Source organism: Nyctereutes procyonoides, unplaced genomic scaffold (assembly GCF_905146905.1).
Source record: "Nyctereutes procyonoides isolate TBG_1078 unplaced genomic scaffold, NYPRO_anot_genome, whole genome shotgun sequence".
Lineage (NCBI taxonomy): Eukaryota > Metazoa > Chordata > Mammalia > Carnivora > Canidae > Nyctereutes > Nyctereutes procyonoides.
The window spans coordinates 10528242-10547468 of record NW_026575035.1 but is presented as its reverse complement, the minus strand read 5'-3'; the positions used below and the strand labels follow the sequence as shown (position 1 = coordinate 10547468).

Below are 19227 nucleotides of genomic sequence, written 5' to 3'. Positions count from 1 at the left end.
TTACACTAAATGCTAGGATATGAAGAGATACAAAGTAAGATCCCTGTCTTAATTAGATTTATAATCTAGTTGGGGAATTATAATTTTAACCTGGTTCAAAATGTATGTATATTGTTAGTTTGTTAGTTACTACCAGTAAAATCCTGGTACTAACTCCCACATCAATGACAAGGAGTAAAAGCTCAATTAGTGCATCATTTGTTACATTAAATAAGACTTAACTTCTCCACATTCAGAAATCTTTTGTGTAGCTCCCATTGCTGCCTTAAAGGCCTTTGCTTCAAAGAGTTGAAGGGAAATTTTTAAAGCATTATGTAAGAGATAGTCTTGGACAGAAGTAGCATGGGCTAAAGTCAACAGTAATTATAATCAGGTCTTTCTGATCTTTCTCCCTGTCACCAGACCACCACCCCCTCCCACCAGCTTCTTAAATAGCCATGAAGGGAAGTGTTTAATGATGTCTCAGAGAGGAGAGTGATATAGAAGGACAGGTAGATGGTCTATTAGCAGTATATTCCCATTGTTGCAAGTTGACTGAATTGTCAATGCCAAAGGATAAGAAAAACTTCGTACTGCATATAATCTAATGGCATTATGGGCAAGAAACTAAAATTCACCTTAGGGAAGGAGAACGAGATTTAATACATCTGGAGGAAAATAATTAGAAGCCCAGATAATCAATTGCAGAGCGCTGCCAGGAAGCATAATGTTGAAAGAGGCCAGGGGTGATTACAAATGAGTCTCAATGTTACGAGGCAACGAGAAAGGCCAGAGTAACTTGAAGCCAACAGCACCGGGGGTGCCGCGTGGTGACGCATGAGGTCCTGGTCTCTCTTGGAACAAGTGTGATGGGTGAGGGCACATCTGGAATACTGAGTACATATTTTACACTCCATTAGCACAAAGACACCAAAAACCTGGAGGGAGTTCTGACAAGTACCAAGGACTATTAAGAGACTTGAAGGGATAGTTTATAAGGGGAGGATTAAGGGAGGGGCAATAGCCATGGCAATGGGTAGAAAGCAGCGCTAAATAACCAAACAAGTCAAACAATGAGGGAAGGGCAGGAATGACCCAACACGGCTGCCCCCAGAGGAAAAAACAGAGAACAAAACTGAACATAGCAGGAAAAATCTAAAAAACTAATTAAGCAGGAAAATGTAAGCCCGAAGGGAACCTGTTGCCACAAAATAAGTCTGATTGGGGAGGAAAAATATGTAACCTCCCAAGAAATGTTTTCAAATGCACAAGTGCAGAAGTCAAACAAGATTTCCTCATACCGCCGAATGGTAAAGTACTTAAAATCAGAACACAGAGTTGGGAGAAAAAAGGTACTGGTGTTGCTACTAATAATACGAGCAGCAGCGGCATTTAATAAACCCTTGTTATGTGCCAGGCACTGTTTGAAGTGTCTCACCTATGTTTTAATTTCATTGGATTCTCACAACAATCCTACCACTGGTATTACCATCCTCATGGTTTTGTAGATGGAGAACTAGAGGTAAAGAGAGGCCACGTAACTTGCTTGTGGACGGACATCTAGCAAATAGCACAGCCAGGATTTAAACCCAGGCAGGCCAGCTCCCAGGTTCATATTCCAAACCGCAGCACTCTTCTACTTCTTTTAAGACGAAAGGGAGAGAAAAGTGGGGAAAACCACTGGGGATGAGGAGCAGGCCAGAGAAAAGAGCTGGGCCCGAGATTATTAAATGAAAAGTTCCTGGAAATAGTCCCCTTCTGAAGTAATGTTGGCGGGGTGTGACCCTGGTCCTCTGCCTCTGACTCCAAGTCACATTGCCTTTCGTCAGAAAGGAAAATCATCCTGTGGTTCTAGGTGAAAAGGTGGTTGGTCTCTAAAGATAAGAATCCCTCATTAGAACTCCTACTGCACATAGTCAGCTCAGAGGGAAATCCTGAGTCATATCTGATGTGAGATTCTTTTTTTTTTTAATTTTTTTAAATTTTTATTTATTTATGATAGTTACAGAGAGAGAGAGAGGCAGAGACATAGGCAGAGGCAGAAGCAGGCTCCATGCACCGGGAGCCCGACGTGGGACTCGATCCCGGGTCTCCAGGATCACGCCCTGGGCCAAAGGCAGGCGCCAAACCGCTGCGCCACCCAGGGATCCCCTGATGTGAGATTCTTTGACACTTTGTCCCACACTCGTCAATCTACAATTGGCGTTTGGCCAATTGACCGCTTAATTGATTCACTCATTTGCAGAGTCAATATATAAACATCCAACCAACAAATAGACATTTCTCAAACTTGATTTAACTTTTGGAAGAAAATAAATCTAATCAGAAATATCACCTTCAGGCACTTATAATTCAAGTGAAAACATAAGTCTAGAACTTATGTAGGATCCCCAGAATACATGGAGGTCCATGAACCCCAGTGCAAGAAACAAAATTTATGAAGCCCCCTATGCTATGTGCAGGGATGGGAAACGGGGGGAGTACAAAGATGAGGCCAAGGCAATGTTGGCCCTCAAAGCCTTACAGTCTAAGAGGAATTACCTTACATGACTGTAGAGCGAAGACAGCATTCGAGTCACAGAGACAAATCACTTTGCACTTGGGCAAAGTCTGGAATTGAAATGGCACCTGGTCTAGCCTGATACACAGCAGGGAGATGAGAGGACTGGCACAGGCAAAGGCAGGAGAGGTGAAAACCAGAGCAAATGGAGAAGACACATTCTCTGGAGAGAGGGTCAAATAACAGAAATGCAGGCTTGGGCTGGAAAGAGAGGCATTTTGTCCAGATCCAAGGGCGGCCTTGCATGGCACGCTGTCAAATGAAACTTGATTCTGTCAAGTGAAACTTGGGGGAGTCGGGGGGGTCCGTCCACAGTTGTGACAACAGAGTGATGTGACCAGAGCCGGTCTTCAGGAAGGTGGTGCTAAGAATGGAAAGACCCCTGAGGCCTGGCTAGGAGAGCTGGCAGGAGACTGTGAGCATTCATGAGGGGCGTCAAGTAAGCGGAGAAAGAGGGCCAGGTTTGAGAGCTGTGATCCACATAGAACCTTCAGGTGGTGGTGACTGCTTAGCAAGGGAACCAAAGGAGCAGGTGAATAGGGGAAGGTTCCAGGGTGCCAAGCCTGGTCAACCAGGAAGATGATTCTTACAGAGAATAAAAGAGTATCTGAGGAGAGAAGTAAACTCAGAAGGGAAAAGGATTAATTCGGTTCTGGGCAATTGTATTAAAAGCGAGGAAACATTCAGATGGAGGTATCCTACAGGTAGCTGTATAGTAAGGACAAAAGCGAGCTAGCTAGCCCACAAAGACACAGAAATGATGTACTGTGGGCAAGTGCGAGATTCAGAAATGCACTTGATTTAAGAGTGATACCGATAAAGTGCCTGATTCTGGGATCTGTTTTTGTCTTCCCAGGCGAGGCATCCAGGAACTATCTTTCTTTATGTGTGTAAGTGGAGGCACCTGTAAAACCTGCTTGATGAAGCTGCAAAGTGGCTTTGACATAGAAGGCATCTGCCAACCCTCGTTTCCCCCTAAAATGAAAGATGGCGGCCTTTTAAAGATCAGAAAAATTAGGGGTGCCTGGGTGGCTCAGTCAGTTAAGCGTTTGCCTTTGGCTCAGGTCATGATCCTAGGGTCCTGGGCTCGAGCCCCACATCGGGCTCCCTGCTCGGTGGGGAGCCTGCTTCTCCCTCTCCCGCTGCCCCTCACCCTTGGGGCAAATAAAGTCTTTAGAAAACAAAAATCAGAAAAATTAAAACTTGCGTGTAGGTGTGTATTACATACGCATTTATGTATAGGCATAAGTGTGTGTGTGTATGCAACACATACACCTATATTTACACATATAAAAATGTCTCTACATCTCCTTACTTAAGGGAAAGGCTGTGTATATGGCTAACAGGGTGACCAGACATCTGGGTTACCCAGAGTAGTGCTTGTTTACACTTGCCTTCCTGGTGAAATTGCAACTGTTAGAAATAGTACTCTCCTTGTCTTGCAGACTGATTGAATACTTCAGTTATTAGGGCTGATTGGCTCTCAACCCTTTCAGAACAGTGCATGGAATATAATGGGATGCCGGGCTTTCCCCACAAATGAAAATTTGTGTGTGTGTGTTTAAACCAAACCTAAAAAACTGATAACAGCAGCTTAGAAATAGTATTTATTTCAGAATCGTTCATGTAAACGTGAGATTAACAACCCTGGATCCCAGTTTGACCTTTCTGTAATTGCAGAGTTATAGTTTTGCTGCTGTGGTATTAGAATAATTTTTTAATGTCATCTTGAAATAGAGGTGGGGATTGTAAGTACTAACGCAAAGGTAAATAAAAAACACTTCTTGGGGATCCCTGGGTGGCTCAGCAGTTTCGCACCTGCCTTTGGCCCAGGGCACGATCCTGGAGTCCCGGGATCGAGTCCCGTGTCGGGCTCCCGGCATGGAGCCTGCTTCTCCTTCTACCTGTGTCTCTGCCTCTCTCTCTCTCTCTCTCTCTCTCTCTCTCTGTCTACCATAAATAAATAAAAATAAATCTTTTTAAAAAAATACTTCTTAAATGTATGCAGTTGGTTTATTTTCTCTGTAAGAATCATAAAAGTTGACACATTACCAATAATTGAAATGATTAATGATTTATCAGCAAGGTGATTTGATCAGACTTTATACACAAACTTTGGTATACTCCAGAATGTTTTATTGCACTTGTGATGCTCTCTTGTCTAACCTAAATTTGCATCGCATGGTGATAACATGGTATACGTAGTGTGGTTAAAGTAAGTGAACATATAAAAGAAAAAAAAAGAAAGAAAAGAAATAGTACTCTCTTTCTCAGAAGTGTGCCAACAATACATTTTTGTATTGGTTGTATTTGGTTACCCTTCTTATAGTCAGCAAGTATTTGATCTCAAGAGCCAACCCATTCCATTTGCAAAACCCCAACCGCCCTACTCTCTCCTTCGTCCCTCTCCTATCATCATCTATGGTTGAGGACCAAATCCAAAATTTCCCTCTGAAAGGATCAGGAAGCCCTCTGCACATGGCCTTCCTTGGTTCCCTCTGAAAGGATCGGTAAGCCCTTTGCACATGGCCTTCCTTGGATGGGACATGCCAAAGTTACAGATGTGAAGTCCCTCCAGGAGCTTAGTCAATGAGCAATGGAGTGTTTGAGTTCTATGTAATTCTGTTTTGCTATAATTCTATGAACATTAGTCACCTAGGTAGTAATTCTCTGTTACCCAGATTTTTTTCTCACCATTAATAGACATGCACATTCACAAAATGCACATAACGTAAACACCGATGCCGTAACATGCATGTGACCTAAAAACTCTTACCACGTGCCATAGAAATGGAGTCTGCCATGGTTCCTTGATTTGGAGAATTTGTGCTCTGGAGATGCAAAAACAAAGACAGGTTTTACCATAGTGTTGTTATAATTCATTTACAGCTCTCAAGTAGTAGGTTAGGAAACTTACTTTCTCACAAAGACTGAACTTTCAGGCCTCCAGTATTTGCCAGAGATAGCATTCCAGATTTCCACTGGCTAATTCTCTGTTACATCAACTTAACAAAAGGGTACATTCTGCTTTTATCCCAGCAGAACCACGAGAAATAGATGCATCCAGATTATCATGATTGTTATGGTGATTTTATTGCAGTATAATCCATGTACTTGGGTGCTATGTTTATTTATTCAAAGGGAAAATGTGTATGTGTCACTTTGTCAAAGAATCAGAGTATTACACTATTATTTTGGCTTCTACTGTTACCTAGTTTTACTTTTGTTTTACTGCCCCTTTTTCGAGTCCTAATTTCATACTTCTGCATTTATGCACTTATTTGTGATTAATCATTTCATATGAGAAAATAAGCCTTTTTTTCCCTTTGCAGCCTTTTTTGGAAAATACCTCAATGAATATAATGGCAGCTACATCCCTCCTGGGTGGCGAGAATGGCTTGGATTAATCAAGAATTCTCGTTTCTATAATTACACTGTTTGTCGCAATGGCATCAAAGAAAAGCATGGATTTGATTATGCAAAGGTAATTTTCAGGCACTTTTATACTGCATCAATTTACTTTGTGCATAATGGGGAAAAGCCATTTTCAGTGAGTTAACTTATCCACGAGATTGGCTTTCTATGTTCTCACAATGTTAGAATGAGAAATTTTAAGGTAATTTTAAACTCCAGGCAAGAAAAAGACTTTCAAGGAACACTGACTTTGAATAGTGATTCTTTTTTCCCTCATTAGGATGAAAGGCAATCAGCCTTTGATGAAGCATCATCAAGAAAATCATAGATGCCTCCACTCTGTCTTGTGATTTCTTTTTTTTTTTTTATTTTTCTGCTCTCTAGAGGATTTGTCCACCTAATCAAATGTTCATCTTGTACCATTTTGCTTTTCACTGGGGTAAAAGTGTATTTCATCTGTGACTTCAGGTTTAGATGTAAGAGTAAGAGCAGACAAGCGCAATAATCGAGGGTCAGGAAACTACATTCTTTGCTTTTACTCCTGTCTGGCCAAGCGTTGATATGTGACAAGGCCACCTGCCTCTCGGCAGTCAGAGTCCACAAAAGTCTCGGAGGCCATCAATCCTAGGATTTCCAAGTCAATTCATAGAAACTGAAATCGACACGTCCCTCGGTTCTCTAACAAATGCATCCCAGATTAGACTTTTTAAAATTCACAAAGGTTTTGCGATTGCCAACTTAAAATAAAACAATGTTCCGATGACAAGAGTGAAGGGGTATGAAAATATCGTCAAATTTAGCCTGCTAATTAGCCTAAAATATCCTCTTCTCTTCTAGCCATGCCCATCTCTTCCTCACTTATCTAAAAGAAGCTGACAATCTGCTCTATCTAGCATAGATCACTACGAAAGAGCCACTGGTAGAAATCAGAGAGAGGGAACTTGATTTAATTTTGGCACAGTGCTGCCTTTATGCTTGGCCCGATTTGAGTTCAAGGAACTTGGTGCGAGATAAGGTCTAAGTCTTACTCTTTAGTCCCCTTCCGAAAACAATGAATGCAAATGAATTCACAAACATTGCTAACAGGATCCCAGACTCATCAAAGTGGAGAGCTGGCGGGGACCTTGGAGGCAGATTTGAGCAATGGCCTACAAAGTGCGCTAATTGTCACCGCTATCATTTTTTATCTGTGGGGATGCTTTCATTCTCCTTGTTCAAGCTATTAACCTTTCTTTCCCTGTTGTCCTAAGGAGAGCAAAGTAATCAAGATTCCCTCCAAAGACTAAAATTAGCGTAACTTGCCCATTATCACAGCTGATTAAGTGTCAAAGACAACTGTGTCCGAAAAGAATATATGGCTTTTTTTTTGAGTGAGAAAAGGAATGAAACAGACACTCCCATGGAAGAAGGTGATAGCCTGTGGACTTGTCCTAACAATGACATGTGACACAGATTTCCTCCCTTGGGCACTGCTTTTGCAGCTGTTCTGGTCCTTGAGTCTACATGTGATTAGTCATGCCTGGAAGCCTCTGACATTGTGAACGAGGCCTGGGCACTTTCTGAATAAAGTTTGTCCGGGAGCTCCAGGCCAACGATACCCACTTAGGGGAAGCAGGTGGTTTAATTTAAGTTTTCATCGTTCCTTTTCATTCCATTTCTTCCTTCCCCCTTACAGAGTTGCATCAGTCCCTTGGACTGCAGCTTAAGTCATTTTATTAACAAGTCAGGCTCAAATCCCAGCAGCTGTATCATTTTAGTTGTGCAATTAACAGTATAATCTGCAGGAAATCAAATGCTCCCCATATTTAGTGTTTCAAGTAAATTAATTGATAAAATATTGTGGCTTTTCCCTGTGCACCCAGATTTTGGCTACGGCTCTCATTAGCGATTATTGCGCAATTCCCACAGGTGAATTTTTAATTTAAAGAAAAGACCTTTTCTTTAAATCTCGTGGATAAGGCCTTTTCTTTTGTTTGTGTGTGTGTGTGTGTGTTCTGCAACTGTGAATTTGTAGTGGGCGTGGGTGTTTCCTGCCCTTGAAAGTAATTAAATTTTTTGTCAACGAATTACATCAATGAAACCTGAGAATGAAATATGTATCCGGTGTTTCATGCGCTCTAGCATTTGGATTGCCAGATCTGATCATTATCTTGGGCAAACAGGACTGGACTTTTTTTTTTTTTTTTCTTTCCTAATTGCTAAGTTGTGCCGCACTTAAAATGAAATCTTTGCATGTTACCAAGCTAGCAGCCCTAGAAAGTAACTGGCAGCTGATTTTGTCTATTATGGAAGATGTTTTGCTGCTTTGGGAAGTATCATTTTCCCTCCTGCTTTAGACCTTATCTCTTCATTCAGTGAGATGCTTCTGAAGAAAGCAGTATTCAAATGTGATCTGATGAATGTCACCTTTTGTAATTTTTGTTTTGTGTCAAATGTATGTTTCAGGACTACTTCACAGACTTAATCACTAACGAGAGCATTAATTACTTCAAAATGTCTAAGAGAATGTATCCCCATAGGCCCATTATGATGGTGATCAGCCACGCTGCGCCCCACGGCCCCGAGGACTCGGCCCCACAGTTTTCAAAACTGTACCCCAATGCCTCCCAACACATGTGAGTAATAACGTCAGTTCTGGGACCTGCTGAACTCAGGCCTTTCCTTTGCTCCTCGCCTCCCTCCTCCCCACTCCCCCCACTTCCTTCTACGCAGCTTCTCCAGAGGCAGGAACACCAGCTCCTGCCCTGAGATCGCAGGCCCGGGGGCCTGGCATGAAGGTCTTGTCTAATGGTGTGATTGGGAATCACATTTCCAACATTTGTAAGTAGCTAAATGGAAAGGAAGGGAAGCGCATAGGGTGAATGGGGGAAATTTTTATCAGGCGTTCCCTTCAGTTGTCCTAAATAATATTCCTGAGCACGATCTCATAAAAATAGCAATCAAGCGGTATGCTTCTCCTAGCAGCAGAGTGGCGCTCCCCGGTCTGGCTGTAGAAACGTGGGTTGGTCTCTAGGCGAGCACTGGGGCAGCTTTGCTGCAGATGTGCAGTTAGGATTGCTGTGGAAAGCAGCTTGCATGGGCTTGCCCGAGAGGCCTTCTCAGGTCACGGCTTTAAAATAACCTGATGTTTCTTTTTGAGAGGCTTGCTGAGGAGGGGAGGGAAGGCCCAGGGGAAGGGGGCTGATGGTGTGGGGGCCCGAGACAGCCGAGAGCCCTGTTACGCCGATAACTCTCACTAGCCAAGAGTGGAAAAGCCCGGATGCTTTGGCAGCAAAGAACATGATTTTGTTTTTCGCTCTGTCGACTTGCTTCCTTCCCATCCGTTGCAATAACACGCAGTCTTCCCCTCCAGAGCAGTTGGCTCTGTGTCCTCTGAACCATCGGCCATCAGACAGGTAGGGAGCGGGGAATGGATAAGTTTCCTTCATCACTAAACCTCCAAAATTGGTTCTTAATCTGTTTATGCTTAGGTATCATCCCTTTTCATCCACACTGATTTCCCAGCCACAGTCCCAGACAAAAGAAGATAGATTAAATGTATTTGTGAAAAGAGAGAAGCGCCGAAGGCACTGTAGTTGCTGACCGTTATGTATCCTTGTATTCTTATTTTTTTTATCTTATAACTAATAAACCGATGGCTTTGGGCCAGTGGTGTTTAGATCATCTCTGTCATATCAAGTGACTTCGAAAGAAGGAAAGAGGTCAGAGCTGACTGTGATAGGAACTAATAGTAAATATAGAGCCAGGACAGGTATCCTACAGAGCATGCGAAGTAGGATGGAAGAATGGAAGCGTTTTAATGCATAAACTATTGTCAACAAAGCAGGCTGCCCCAGCACCTGGGGAACGTGGTCTGGGTGAGCCACTGTGTTTTGGAAAGAACCCAGGTGGATGGATATCCAAACCTCTGAAGATCTACGTCCATGCAACCATGCACCTAAATCCATGAGCAAAGGCCACGAGTGGCAAGTGGCTCTCCATTACAGGTCACTTACAGAGTTAGCAAGCAGCCAGTTCAGTGAAAGAGAAAGGTCTTTGCAGTCTTCTTCTGTGCCCTGGGGACCCACCTCTCCTCTTTTGAATCAGAAATCACTCTGTGTAAGTTCTTTTGTTGCGTTGGCAGATGCTCCCACCTTTGACCGGTGTTTTCCCCAGGAGAAGGGATTGACAAAATGTGGTGTTTTATGGCTCCTTAGGAGTCAGCCTGCCTTTGAAGCTCCCAGGCAAGGTCCTGGGCCTACAGAAAAAGCAGCTGCAGGTCAAGAGGTTCTGACAGCTTCTGTGGCATACACAGACAGCAACTGCAGGACGAGAGGAATCTGCAGGCTTCTTGGGGCCTTAATGATAACTAAAATACAGCATTTTTGATTCCAGCAAATAAAAATTCTGTTTGATTCCACAAATATTTACAAGTGGCGCCACACAGTACAGCCTGGATGTAGGCATGAGGAAGACACGATTGCTAACAATCGGGAACCAATGAGCAAAGACAGAGAGACTGGGACACTGCAGCCAAAGCCAGCTTGCCACCAGCTTTTGTTAATGAGACTTTATTGAAATACAGCCATATTCACTTTTTTGTGTGTTATCTGGGCTGCTTTCACAATTCAACAGCAGAGCAGTTGTGGCAGGTACATGGTGGCCTGCACCACTCCAGTTATTTAGTCTCTGATCCTTTACGGAGTGAGTTTGCCCCTCAACCCCTACTCTAGGGGGGAGGATGGGCAAGTGTCCAAATCGCCTTATCACGGCTAGGAAGAGAAGTGATTAAGTACCAGGCCAGCCATTCAAGGGGCTGTGGAAGTTTGGAGGAAGAAGTGCTCACATTTCTTAGGGGAACATGGACAAGTCATGGACCAGCGGACATTCAGAGCAGGCCTCAAAGAATGGGTAAAATTTCTGCAGCTGATTCTACAGATTGAGTAGATGATTTCAGGATGAAAATGCAGCATGGACAAGTGGTCACCACGTTAAGTGAGGCAATTTAAGATGTGACCTCAGAGAATGGCATGCAAGGAAGGCAATAAGGGATAAAGCTAGAAAGGGAAACTAGCAGAGTTTTGAAGACTTGAATGAATGTGTAACCATAAGGAGAGAGTCACCGGAGGTCATTTAGTAGAGTAGTGATGTAAGGTGGAACATGGTCATTTTCACATGCAAGTCGTTTCAGTTATTCCCTTTTAGTTCACATGAACCACCTGTGTGTCTAAAATAAAATCTACACGCGGCAGAGTGAAATGCATTTAGGCCTTTGAGACAAACAAGTGCGGGTTCCTTTTTCATCCGTCCTCAATACTAAGCCTATGGGCAACTTTTTTTAACCTCTGGGAACCTCCACTGTCTCATCTGTTACATGCGGATAATACTCATGCTTTGATATGATGTCATGAACAAAAATTAGTAGAGGAAGCCTAAAAAAAAAAAAAAGAAAGAGGAAGCCTACCTCAAGTCCCCACATAAGACCTGGGACACAGAAGCCACTTCATAGCTACGAATTCTTATTGATCCTTTCTGTTAAGATGAACCCCATAAAGCTCTTTCTCAATTCCATCTATCTTGACCTACAAAAAGTACAGTTTTACTTGGCTCAACTAAACTTTGAGGGGAAGCAGCTGAAGAAGTGACAAGTTGATGCATGTCCATTGCAATGTGACAAATCTCTTGACAAGCTAAGACTCACACGGTGATGAGCCTCTCACACCTGGCCATCCTAAAACCACGGCTGCAGTGTGGGCCATGCTGTCTCTTCCAGGTGCAAAATGTGCACTACGAGCAAGTGCCAGTGGGGAGGCCACCCTTAGCCATAGAAAATGAAAATCCACACTGTGGGTTCAGTGCTTCAGCTTCTATCTGCTGCTAAGCATGGGGCTCTGGTGCACCCCGAATGGAGAGATCTGCTGTGTCACCCACAGGCCTTCGAAGGCCCCCTGGGGCTCCACACCTTGGGGTGTCCAGGCCTCCCTGACTGCCGCTCGCCAGAGCAAGGAGCTGGCAAGAGGCGGTGGGTGGCTCTCGTCCCCATGAATGACTGCACAGGGTCACAGTTCAGGGTGTAGACAAAGGAGACAGATGAAGACAGGAGGCTAACGGAGGAGCCCGGAGCCCCGGCATGGCTAGTTTCCTCAGCGAGAACACAAGCACCACATGCAAGTGAAGGGACGGAAGTAGCTAAGTACTTCGCAGAAATGTTTGCCAAGGGACGCCTGGGTGGTTCAGTGATTGAGCATCTGCCCTCGGATGAGGTCATGATCCCGGGGTTCCGGGATCGAGTCCTGCATTGGGCTCCCTGCAGGGGGCCTGCTTCTCCCTCTGGCTGTGTCTCTGCCTCTCTCTCTCTCTCTCTGTCTCTCATGAATAAATAAATAAATAATTTTTTAAAAAAAGAAATCTTTGGCAAGTCCTCTGAAAAGGGCAAGAAGCCCACAGGGGTGAGAGAAGCAAGTCCTTTTGGCAGGTTCCTTTGGGAAGGTTCAGTCCCGGGAAGCTCGGGCTGTGGACCTCCGACCCTCTGGGACTGGAGTGGGTGCATCGTGTGTCCAGGGCGCTTTGCGCTCCGCACCAAGCCAGGAAGCCAGACCCATGTTTGCCTGTTGGCTTTACACACAGAGGCTTGAGGTTTTGCCAACCCACTAAGAATGAGGACGGATGTGGCCTCACTGTTGAATCAGAGGCAGCTCTGCTATGCCTGGCGTCGGTGACGTCTGAGGGAGCCTCCATCATACAGAGCATTTAATGATCCTTCCCCTAAAGCTCTTGGTGGTGGCAAGGACCCTACTCTGCTTTTCAGTAAATTACCTCCCCGTCCCCTCATAGCACTGCTGTTCCCCCACTCTCACTTTGACGTAGCTCTTCTCTCCTGGCCTCCGTGAGGTGGTAACATGCAGCAGTGGCAGGAAAGGAGCTTCCACTTACCTACCCGCTGATTTTGGGGGAAGCTGAGGGACGCCCCTACCACCTTCCTACAATCGTGCGCCTAACGACTGAAATTTGTTCTTGTTGCTGTTGTTCCAGTTTGTCAGTTGTTTCTCCCCACCCCTGGAAATGTGTGTGATTATGTGTGCAAACACACAAACACGGATTCAGGTGAAATCTAAAATCTTGGTAGAACAATCCAGGTCCACTAACTTGCAAGAATGGTGCTAAAAGCACCGTTTGGGGATGACGTAGTCTGTCAAAGGGACAACTACCTCTGCGTGAACCTCAGAACAAAGTTTTTGAAAGGCCTTTGCTGTCCTAAGTTGGAAAGAAATGTCTGTCCTTAAGAGAATTTGCCCATTCTTATTTCATTTCTTCCACAGATCCACAAAATAAAGGACTTTTGGAGATGGGAGAGCTTTAAATTCCCCATAAAATTATTTGATTTGGGCAAAACTCATTGCTCCTTTTGTGTGCCCACTTTGTTTTTCTCTTCATCATTGACTATGTATCCCATGGCACTGGCTGTTTACCCAGACCCTTGAAATCAAACTGCACACCTCCAGGAGGCAGCAGTCACACAAGATATCATGTGAATGAGGCCCTGCAAGACAGCTCTTTCCTAAAGGCAGGGCCAAGCCTCACATCTCTAGCTCTGGTGCCTGGGGAGCATGGCTCCTGCGACATCCCCTGCCTGAAACTTTTTTGTTTAGCAAATGAATAAGCATGTTAACCCCACCACCTCGGTGACATTAAGCCATTTGTAATAGCATAAAAATATTTAAGCAATCGGCTTTATGAATTAAAGGACACCTACAGATCACCTAATGCCATAAATTCTTAGATTAAAAAATGAAGGCCCAAACTCTATTTAAAAAAATAAAAAGACCCAAATGGCTTTGCCCAGGTCACATAAGTAGATTAGGGAAGCTGGAGCCAAAACTCCCGTTCTCTTGGCCTCAGGTGATCTTTGCACTGGCTGGGGTTTGCTCAGTATACTTCACAGTTACCATTAATATCAGAAGTGGCTGCTGTGTGTAGGTTTGCACAATTCTGTTGGAGTTTGCAGCATTTTAGAAGACTTTTAAAATTAGTTTCCTGCGGTATCTATAATCAAGATTATTTGATATTATTCTGTGTGCGTTCAAATGTTACCTACCTAAAGACATTTGAACTCAGGTGGGGAATATCTCTACAAAGTCAATTAAATAAGTTCAATTTGAGTGAAAGCTGAGATGGTGTGGCTTGGGAGATTAAGTATAGAATTTCCAATTTAATGCTTTGAGTGTGTGTGTCTTAAATCTGTATAACAGGCTTATTCTGGGAATTGAAACCCTATTTAATTTCTTACAAAATGATGGTCCTGCTACCAGTACCCTTTAAGAGTTAGATCGTTAGAGGTTTTTTTGTTGTCCAAGACTAAATAACAAATGAAGAAAACACTTGGTCAAATATAAAACACTACAAATGTATTTCTTTTCTCTGGGTGACAGCAAAGGCCATCGGCAATAAAAATGAACTGCTAAGTTTCTTGCAATTCCCTGAATATGGATTTAATATACAACACATGCATTTCTTAAAACTATTTCTTTTCTACTGAGAATTATTCTCCCCAAATACCCACCCGTCAAAAAGAAAGGTGGCATTATTGATTTTCAGAATTCTTATTCCTGTTACATGAGTAAGCAATACAGGAGAGAAAATCAAAGCCCAAAGAGAATTGGCACAGATGGCAAAGGTTGAACTCACAAACGTGTGGTCTGAAGGATCTGTGATCTAATGCTGAGCAATAAATCCAAACAAGTAACAACTGGAGAAAAGCAATATGCCAAAAAAAAAAAAAAAAGTTAACATTTCAAATAAGAGCACAGTCTACTGAGGGCTCCAGGCATGTTTGTGGAGGACATAAGGCCTGGAATACATAGTTTATGGGTAAATCCTCCTCTGAAGAGACAGCAAGACGCCTTACCCGATTGGGACATGGATTTTTTTTTCCCCAAGAAAGCAACTGATACTCAAAAACGTCAATTTATTCATATGTCCTCTCAGTTTTAAAGCAAACAGCCAGTGTAATCTATCTTTTCGCTGATGCAACCAGCTTGCCTTGGAGGGTCAGACTTTATCTTGTACTGTCAGCAAAAGTAGACACTAAGCAGCTGGTGGGGGGCACTTGAATGGGAAGCCAAAGAGGCTAATATTTTAAACCAGGACAAAGGCTAAGGATTTTCGGACTTACTTTTTTGAGAGAAAGGAATGTATGTATCAGGTCTTTTAATGACTGGGATTTCGAGGCACTTCTTGGGGACTGTGGTGCAGTGCCCTGCCCTGGCCGTTGTGATGTGATGGAGAGCGCTCTGGCCCCGGACAGACTTTCTGAGCCGCCTCTGGACACTTTACTTTCTAATTTGTGAAACAGGAATAAGATGTCCTGCCTACACCTCAGGGTTGCCACGACAGTCCAAAGAGCTACTCATAATAAGATCTCTGCCAGCTACCTGCCGTTATAGGTCTGATGCGATACCAGGATTTGTTCTCTGGTGTCACTGAAATCTCTTTAAACCCCCACATAACTTTGAAGTTGTTATTCCCATTATACAGGTGAAGAAACAGAGGCTTAGAGAAAAAAAAAAAAAAGTTACCCAAGATCACACACTAGTAACAGGGCTGGGATGAGATTGCAGCTGTGATCCCCACACATTCTGGAACAGTTGGACATGTGATTTTCCACTTTTCCCTAAAACAGCTACCTGCTTCTTTCTGTGGCTGTCGCTCAGCTGCCAGCTCCAGGCCCTCTTTGAATCATTGTGACTCAGTTCTTAGGGAAGCAAGCCTTAATTATCATGGGGAGGGAGGGGGACCCGGAAGGCTGCATCTTCCAAGAATTTGGCAGACCCCAGCAGGAGGCAACCACAGGTCCTTGGCAAAAGATCACTTTTCAACAACATTGTCAATTCCAGCGACCCCCGACCTTCCACCTGCAGGCCCCCCGCCCAACAGCTGCTGTTCTGTGGGAAGCAGTGGCAGTCTGTCTTCCTTTAAAAGGCAAATTCGTACCCCCCCTCCTCAGCCCCCTGCTGAGATCCCACCTGAGATTTCATCCCCAGAGCTGGGGGTCAGCTCCCACTTGGAAAATTAAGGGGGGGGGCGGGGGAAGGCAAGCTGGGGGGTGGGGAAGGACAGTGGCTTTGACAGCAGACCTGAACTCTCCTCTTTAATAGAAGCCAGATTTAACATATGTCCTTCTGCAAATCCGGGAGTCCAATTTGAGGCTTGTAATTTGCTGCGACCTTCCCCGGTCCTCCAAGCGAGGTGGAGCTATGCCAAGCACATCAAGGTAGCCAGTAGAAGATGTAATTTGCCCGCTGTGAGCCTTCGTTTCGGTTCCCTATTGTTAATTTTTATTTGTGTTGAGGTTTTGTGGCTTTAAAAAAGTCAACTCGATTTATTTTAAAATTAAGGCAAGCCAGCATCAAGGCAGTGAGAGGACGATGTTTAGGTACTAGAAAGAAGCCCTGTGTAATCTGTTATAGCCATATTCTTGTTCAGGGCACGTATCAGTAAATGGATAGGGGACCTTTCATGACCCACTTGCTCTATTTTTCTGACCTCCAGCTCCCCCCACGGGTGAAAATCCCTCTCCTCGGAGGCTTAGAAGCCCCTGTCCCATGCTCCTCAGCCCCTCGATCTAATCCTGTTTGTACCACGGCATGCTGCGTGGAGAATGAGAAACAGGGCTTACATGCTTTCCTACCCCAGGAACTCCTGACATGGGAGAGGCTGATCTGCCCGTGTTCACTTTTAGATATGAGGAACCCTTTCAGGCCAAAAACATGGGACCAAGTGGCTCATGAGTCATTTACTGGCTAAGCAGAAGGAAGCTCATGTTGCAAGTTTCTCTTAAAAAGAATGGCAGGTGATCCCAGAAGAGCTTGTTGGATTTTAATGCAACAGGATTTTTCGACCCAGACACTTCTATAGAATGTATTTGTTTATTGGCTTCCGTAGGAAATTCATGTGCCGCTCTACTAGGCATTTTTAAGTGTGGTACAGAAAGAGATAACAAAACGTTGATAGATAGATGATAGATTTGTTGTTCCTCAAAAGAGGTTTTTAAGAAAGTGCTATTATCCCCACATACAGATGAGCAAAGTGAACCACACTTGCTTTTCCTACTCTGCAAATCTGCCCCTTTAACAGGGAGTGGACTTACACTACTGAGCACAATTTATATAATTTTAGGGACAGTATATTCTGTGCTCAGTGTTATATTGGTGTTCGTGCTGTTGTGCTTCTGCTAGTTAGCCAGCATCCACACTGATCATCAGGGGGACTTATTATGCCGAGAAGGTGAATGGTACCAAAACAGCATTTTCAACTATCAAAAGAGAGGTTCTGCAAATCCACTGGCAGAAGAAAATGTATGATAATGGCAACATTTATACAGCTCAGCATGCATGTAACCCAGTATACAGTCAAGTAGCTCAGAAACCCCAGGCTTACCCCCAAGGGAAATTTGTACCATGACAAACTAGAGGAGTACACGATCAGTGCCCCTGAATTCACTGGGCTCACAGTGAATATTTCTCTAGGGCAGTTTTTGGTTTTTTGGGTTTTTTAAAGATTTTATTTATTTAATTTTACTTTAGAAAGATAGCGAGAAGGGGGAGGAACAGAGTGGGGGAGAGAGAAGGAGGGGGGAAAGAATCCCAAGCAAACTCCATGCTGAGAATGAAGCCTGACACAGGGCTTGATCTCAAGACGCTGAGATCATGACCTAAGCCGAAATCAAGAGTCGAATGCTTAACTGACTGAGCCACCCAGGCGCCCCTGTTTCCCTAGCTTTATAATATAATGATGGGGCAGGGTCCCTACATTTGTCGTTGTCCATGATTTTTCACTGATTGGATCTTCCCCAGAACAGATATTGGCTATCAGATTTCTCAACCAACATGGATTGTTGCTTATTCTGTGAGACCAGTTACTTGTAAAGTTGTGGGTCCTATGAAAAGCAGTCTGAGACATAGGAAGCACCCCGCATTTCACTTTTCTTTCATTTTGTCAGAATGGTCCTAATGGACTTTGGAATTGAGTCCTGGATCTACCACCTGGTAACTGTTCATCTGAGGATTTAACTTTGCTAAGCCTCAGTTTTCTCAACTGTAAAATGGGAATGATAAACCAAGTTCCAAGAACAGCAGAGATAATTGAATGAGTTAATGTGTACAAAACAACAGAATAGTTATGAACTTCGGGAATATGAAGTGACTGCATCTAATGGTCAAGGGATATGGGTTAGATATCAAAAAGAAGGTGATATATTTTGTGGGTTCTCCAATGGAATGTATGGGACACCCCTTGGGTTTTTGCAATAAATTAGATATAGACTCGAAACTACCTCCCTGTAGTTAACAAAATTTGTGCTCTGCACTTGTATTGAACTGTCTAGAAAAAGAATAGCTTTATTGGTAAGCATGTATATTGTAGAAGTAGACTTGGTTATAATTCTAACATATGCAATTAAATTAACGGTATCTATACACAAAGTTAGGAATGAGAAAAATTCATACTAGGTATAAAAATAATAAAGTAATCAATAAAAGAGCCCAGTAAAAGCAAGAGAAAAAAATATGTTGAAATTATGATTCATCATTATTCCACATATTTGTGACTATATATCTAATAGCCTAATTAGCTATAAAATTTTATGAGTTAACATCACCATGAAAACATTCTCTCCTGTATTACCTTATTTTATCTGTAGATGTTACAATACCATGATCGTCTTGATGTGTTTTTACACATTTTATTCAATGAGTCCAAATGAACTTGTACTAATTACCTTTTTAGCTGCCTGTCTTGGTTTTTTATAAATTTGAATCCATATGCCTTTAGGGGATGTGTGATGTTTGAGGTAGTGAAGATTTTAGCTCTTCTTATAAACATAGAAGATACGTGGGAGGAAAAAATGGCAATGTCTAAATTGCCTTTCCTAAATGATTATTTCACAGCCTTCAACTTGAGATATTTCTCTAAATGACTAAAAATATATATAGTAAGAATCCTTTCTGGATATTTTCAGAACCCCTAGTTATAACTATGCACCAAACATGGACAAGCACTGGATTATGCAGTACACGGGACCCATGCTGCCCATCCACATGGAATTTACAAACGTTCTACATCGCAAAAGGCTTCAGACTTTGATGTCAGTGGACGATTCTGTGGAAAGGGTAAGCACACAAACTTGCCTTAGTGACAGGTTTGGGTCCAGCTTCTTTTGTGTAGCTCCATTCTTGCCGATTCTGTTTTTGTTTTATTGTTGTTTTTGAGAGAGAGAGTCTGTGTGTGTATAAGTGTAC

General features: G+C 43.3%; 1 protein-coding gene across 10 annotated transcripts in view; it reads left to right on the top strand.

Annotated features, from left to right (window-relative positions):
* Positions 1 to 19227, top strand: part of SULF1 (sulfatase 1) — a 186878-nt gene that overhangs the window by 111851 nt on the left and 55800 nt on the right. For all 10 annotated transcript variants that reach the window (XM_055318170.1, XM_055318162.1, XM_055318166.1 and 7 more), the window contains 3 exons: positions 5872 to 6023; positions 8399 to 8568; positions 18948 to 19098. In XM_055318170.1, the coding sequence (XP_055174145.1) occupies positions 5872 to 6023; positions 8399 to 8568; positions 18948 to 19098 (473 nt within the window). The remainder of the gene's footprint in view (positions 1 to 5871; positions 6024 to 8398; positions 8569 to 18947; positions 19099 to 19227) is intronic.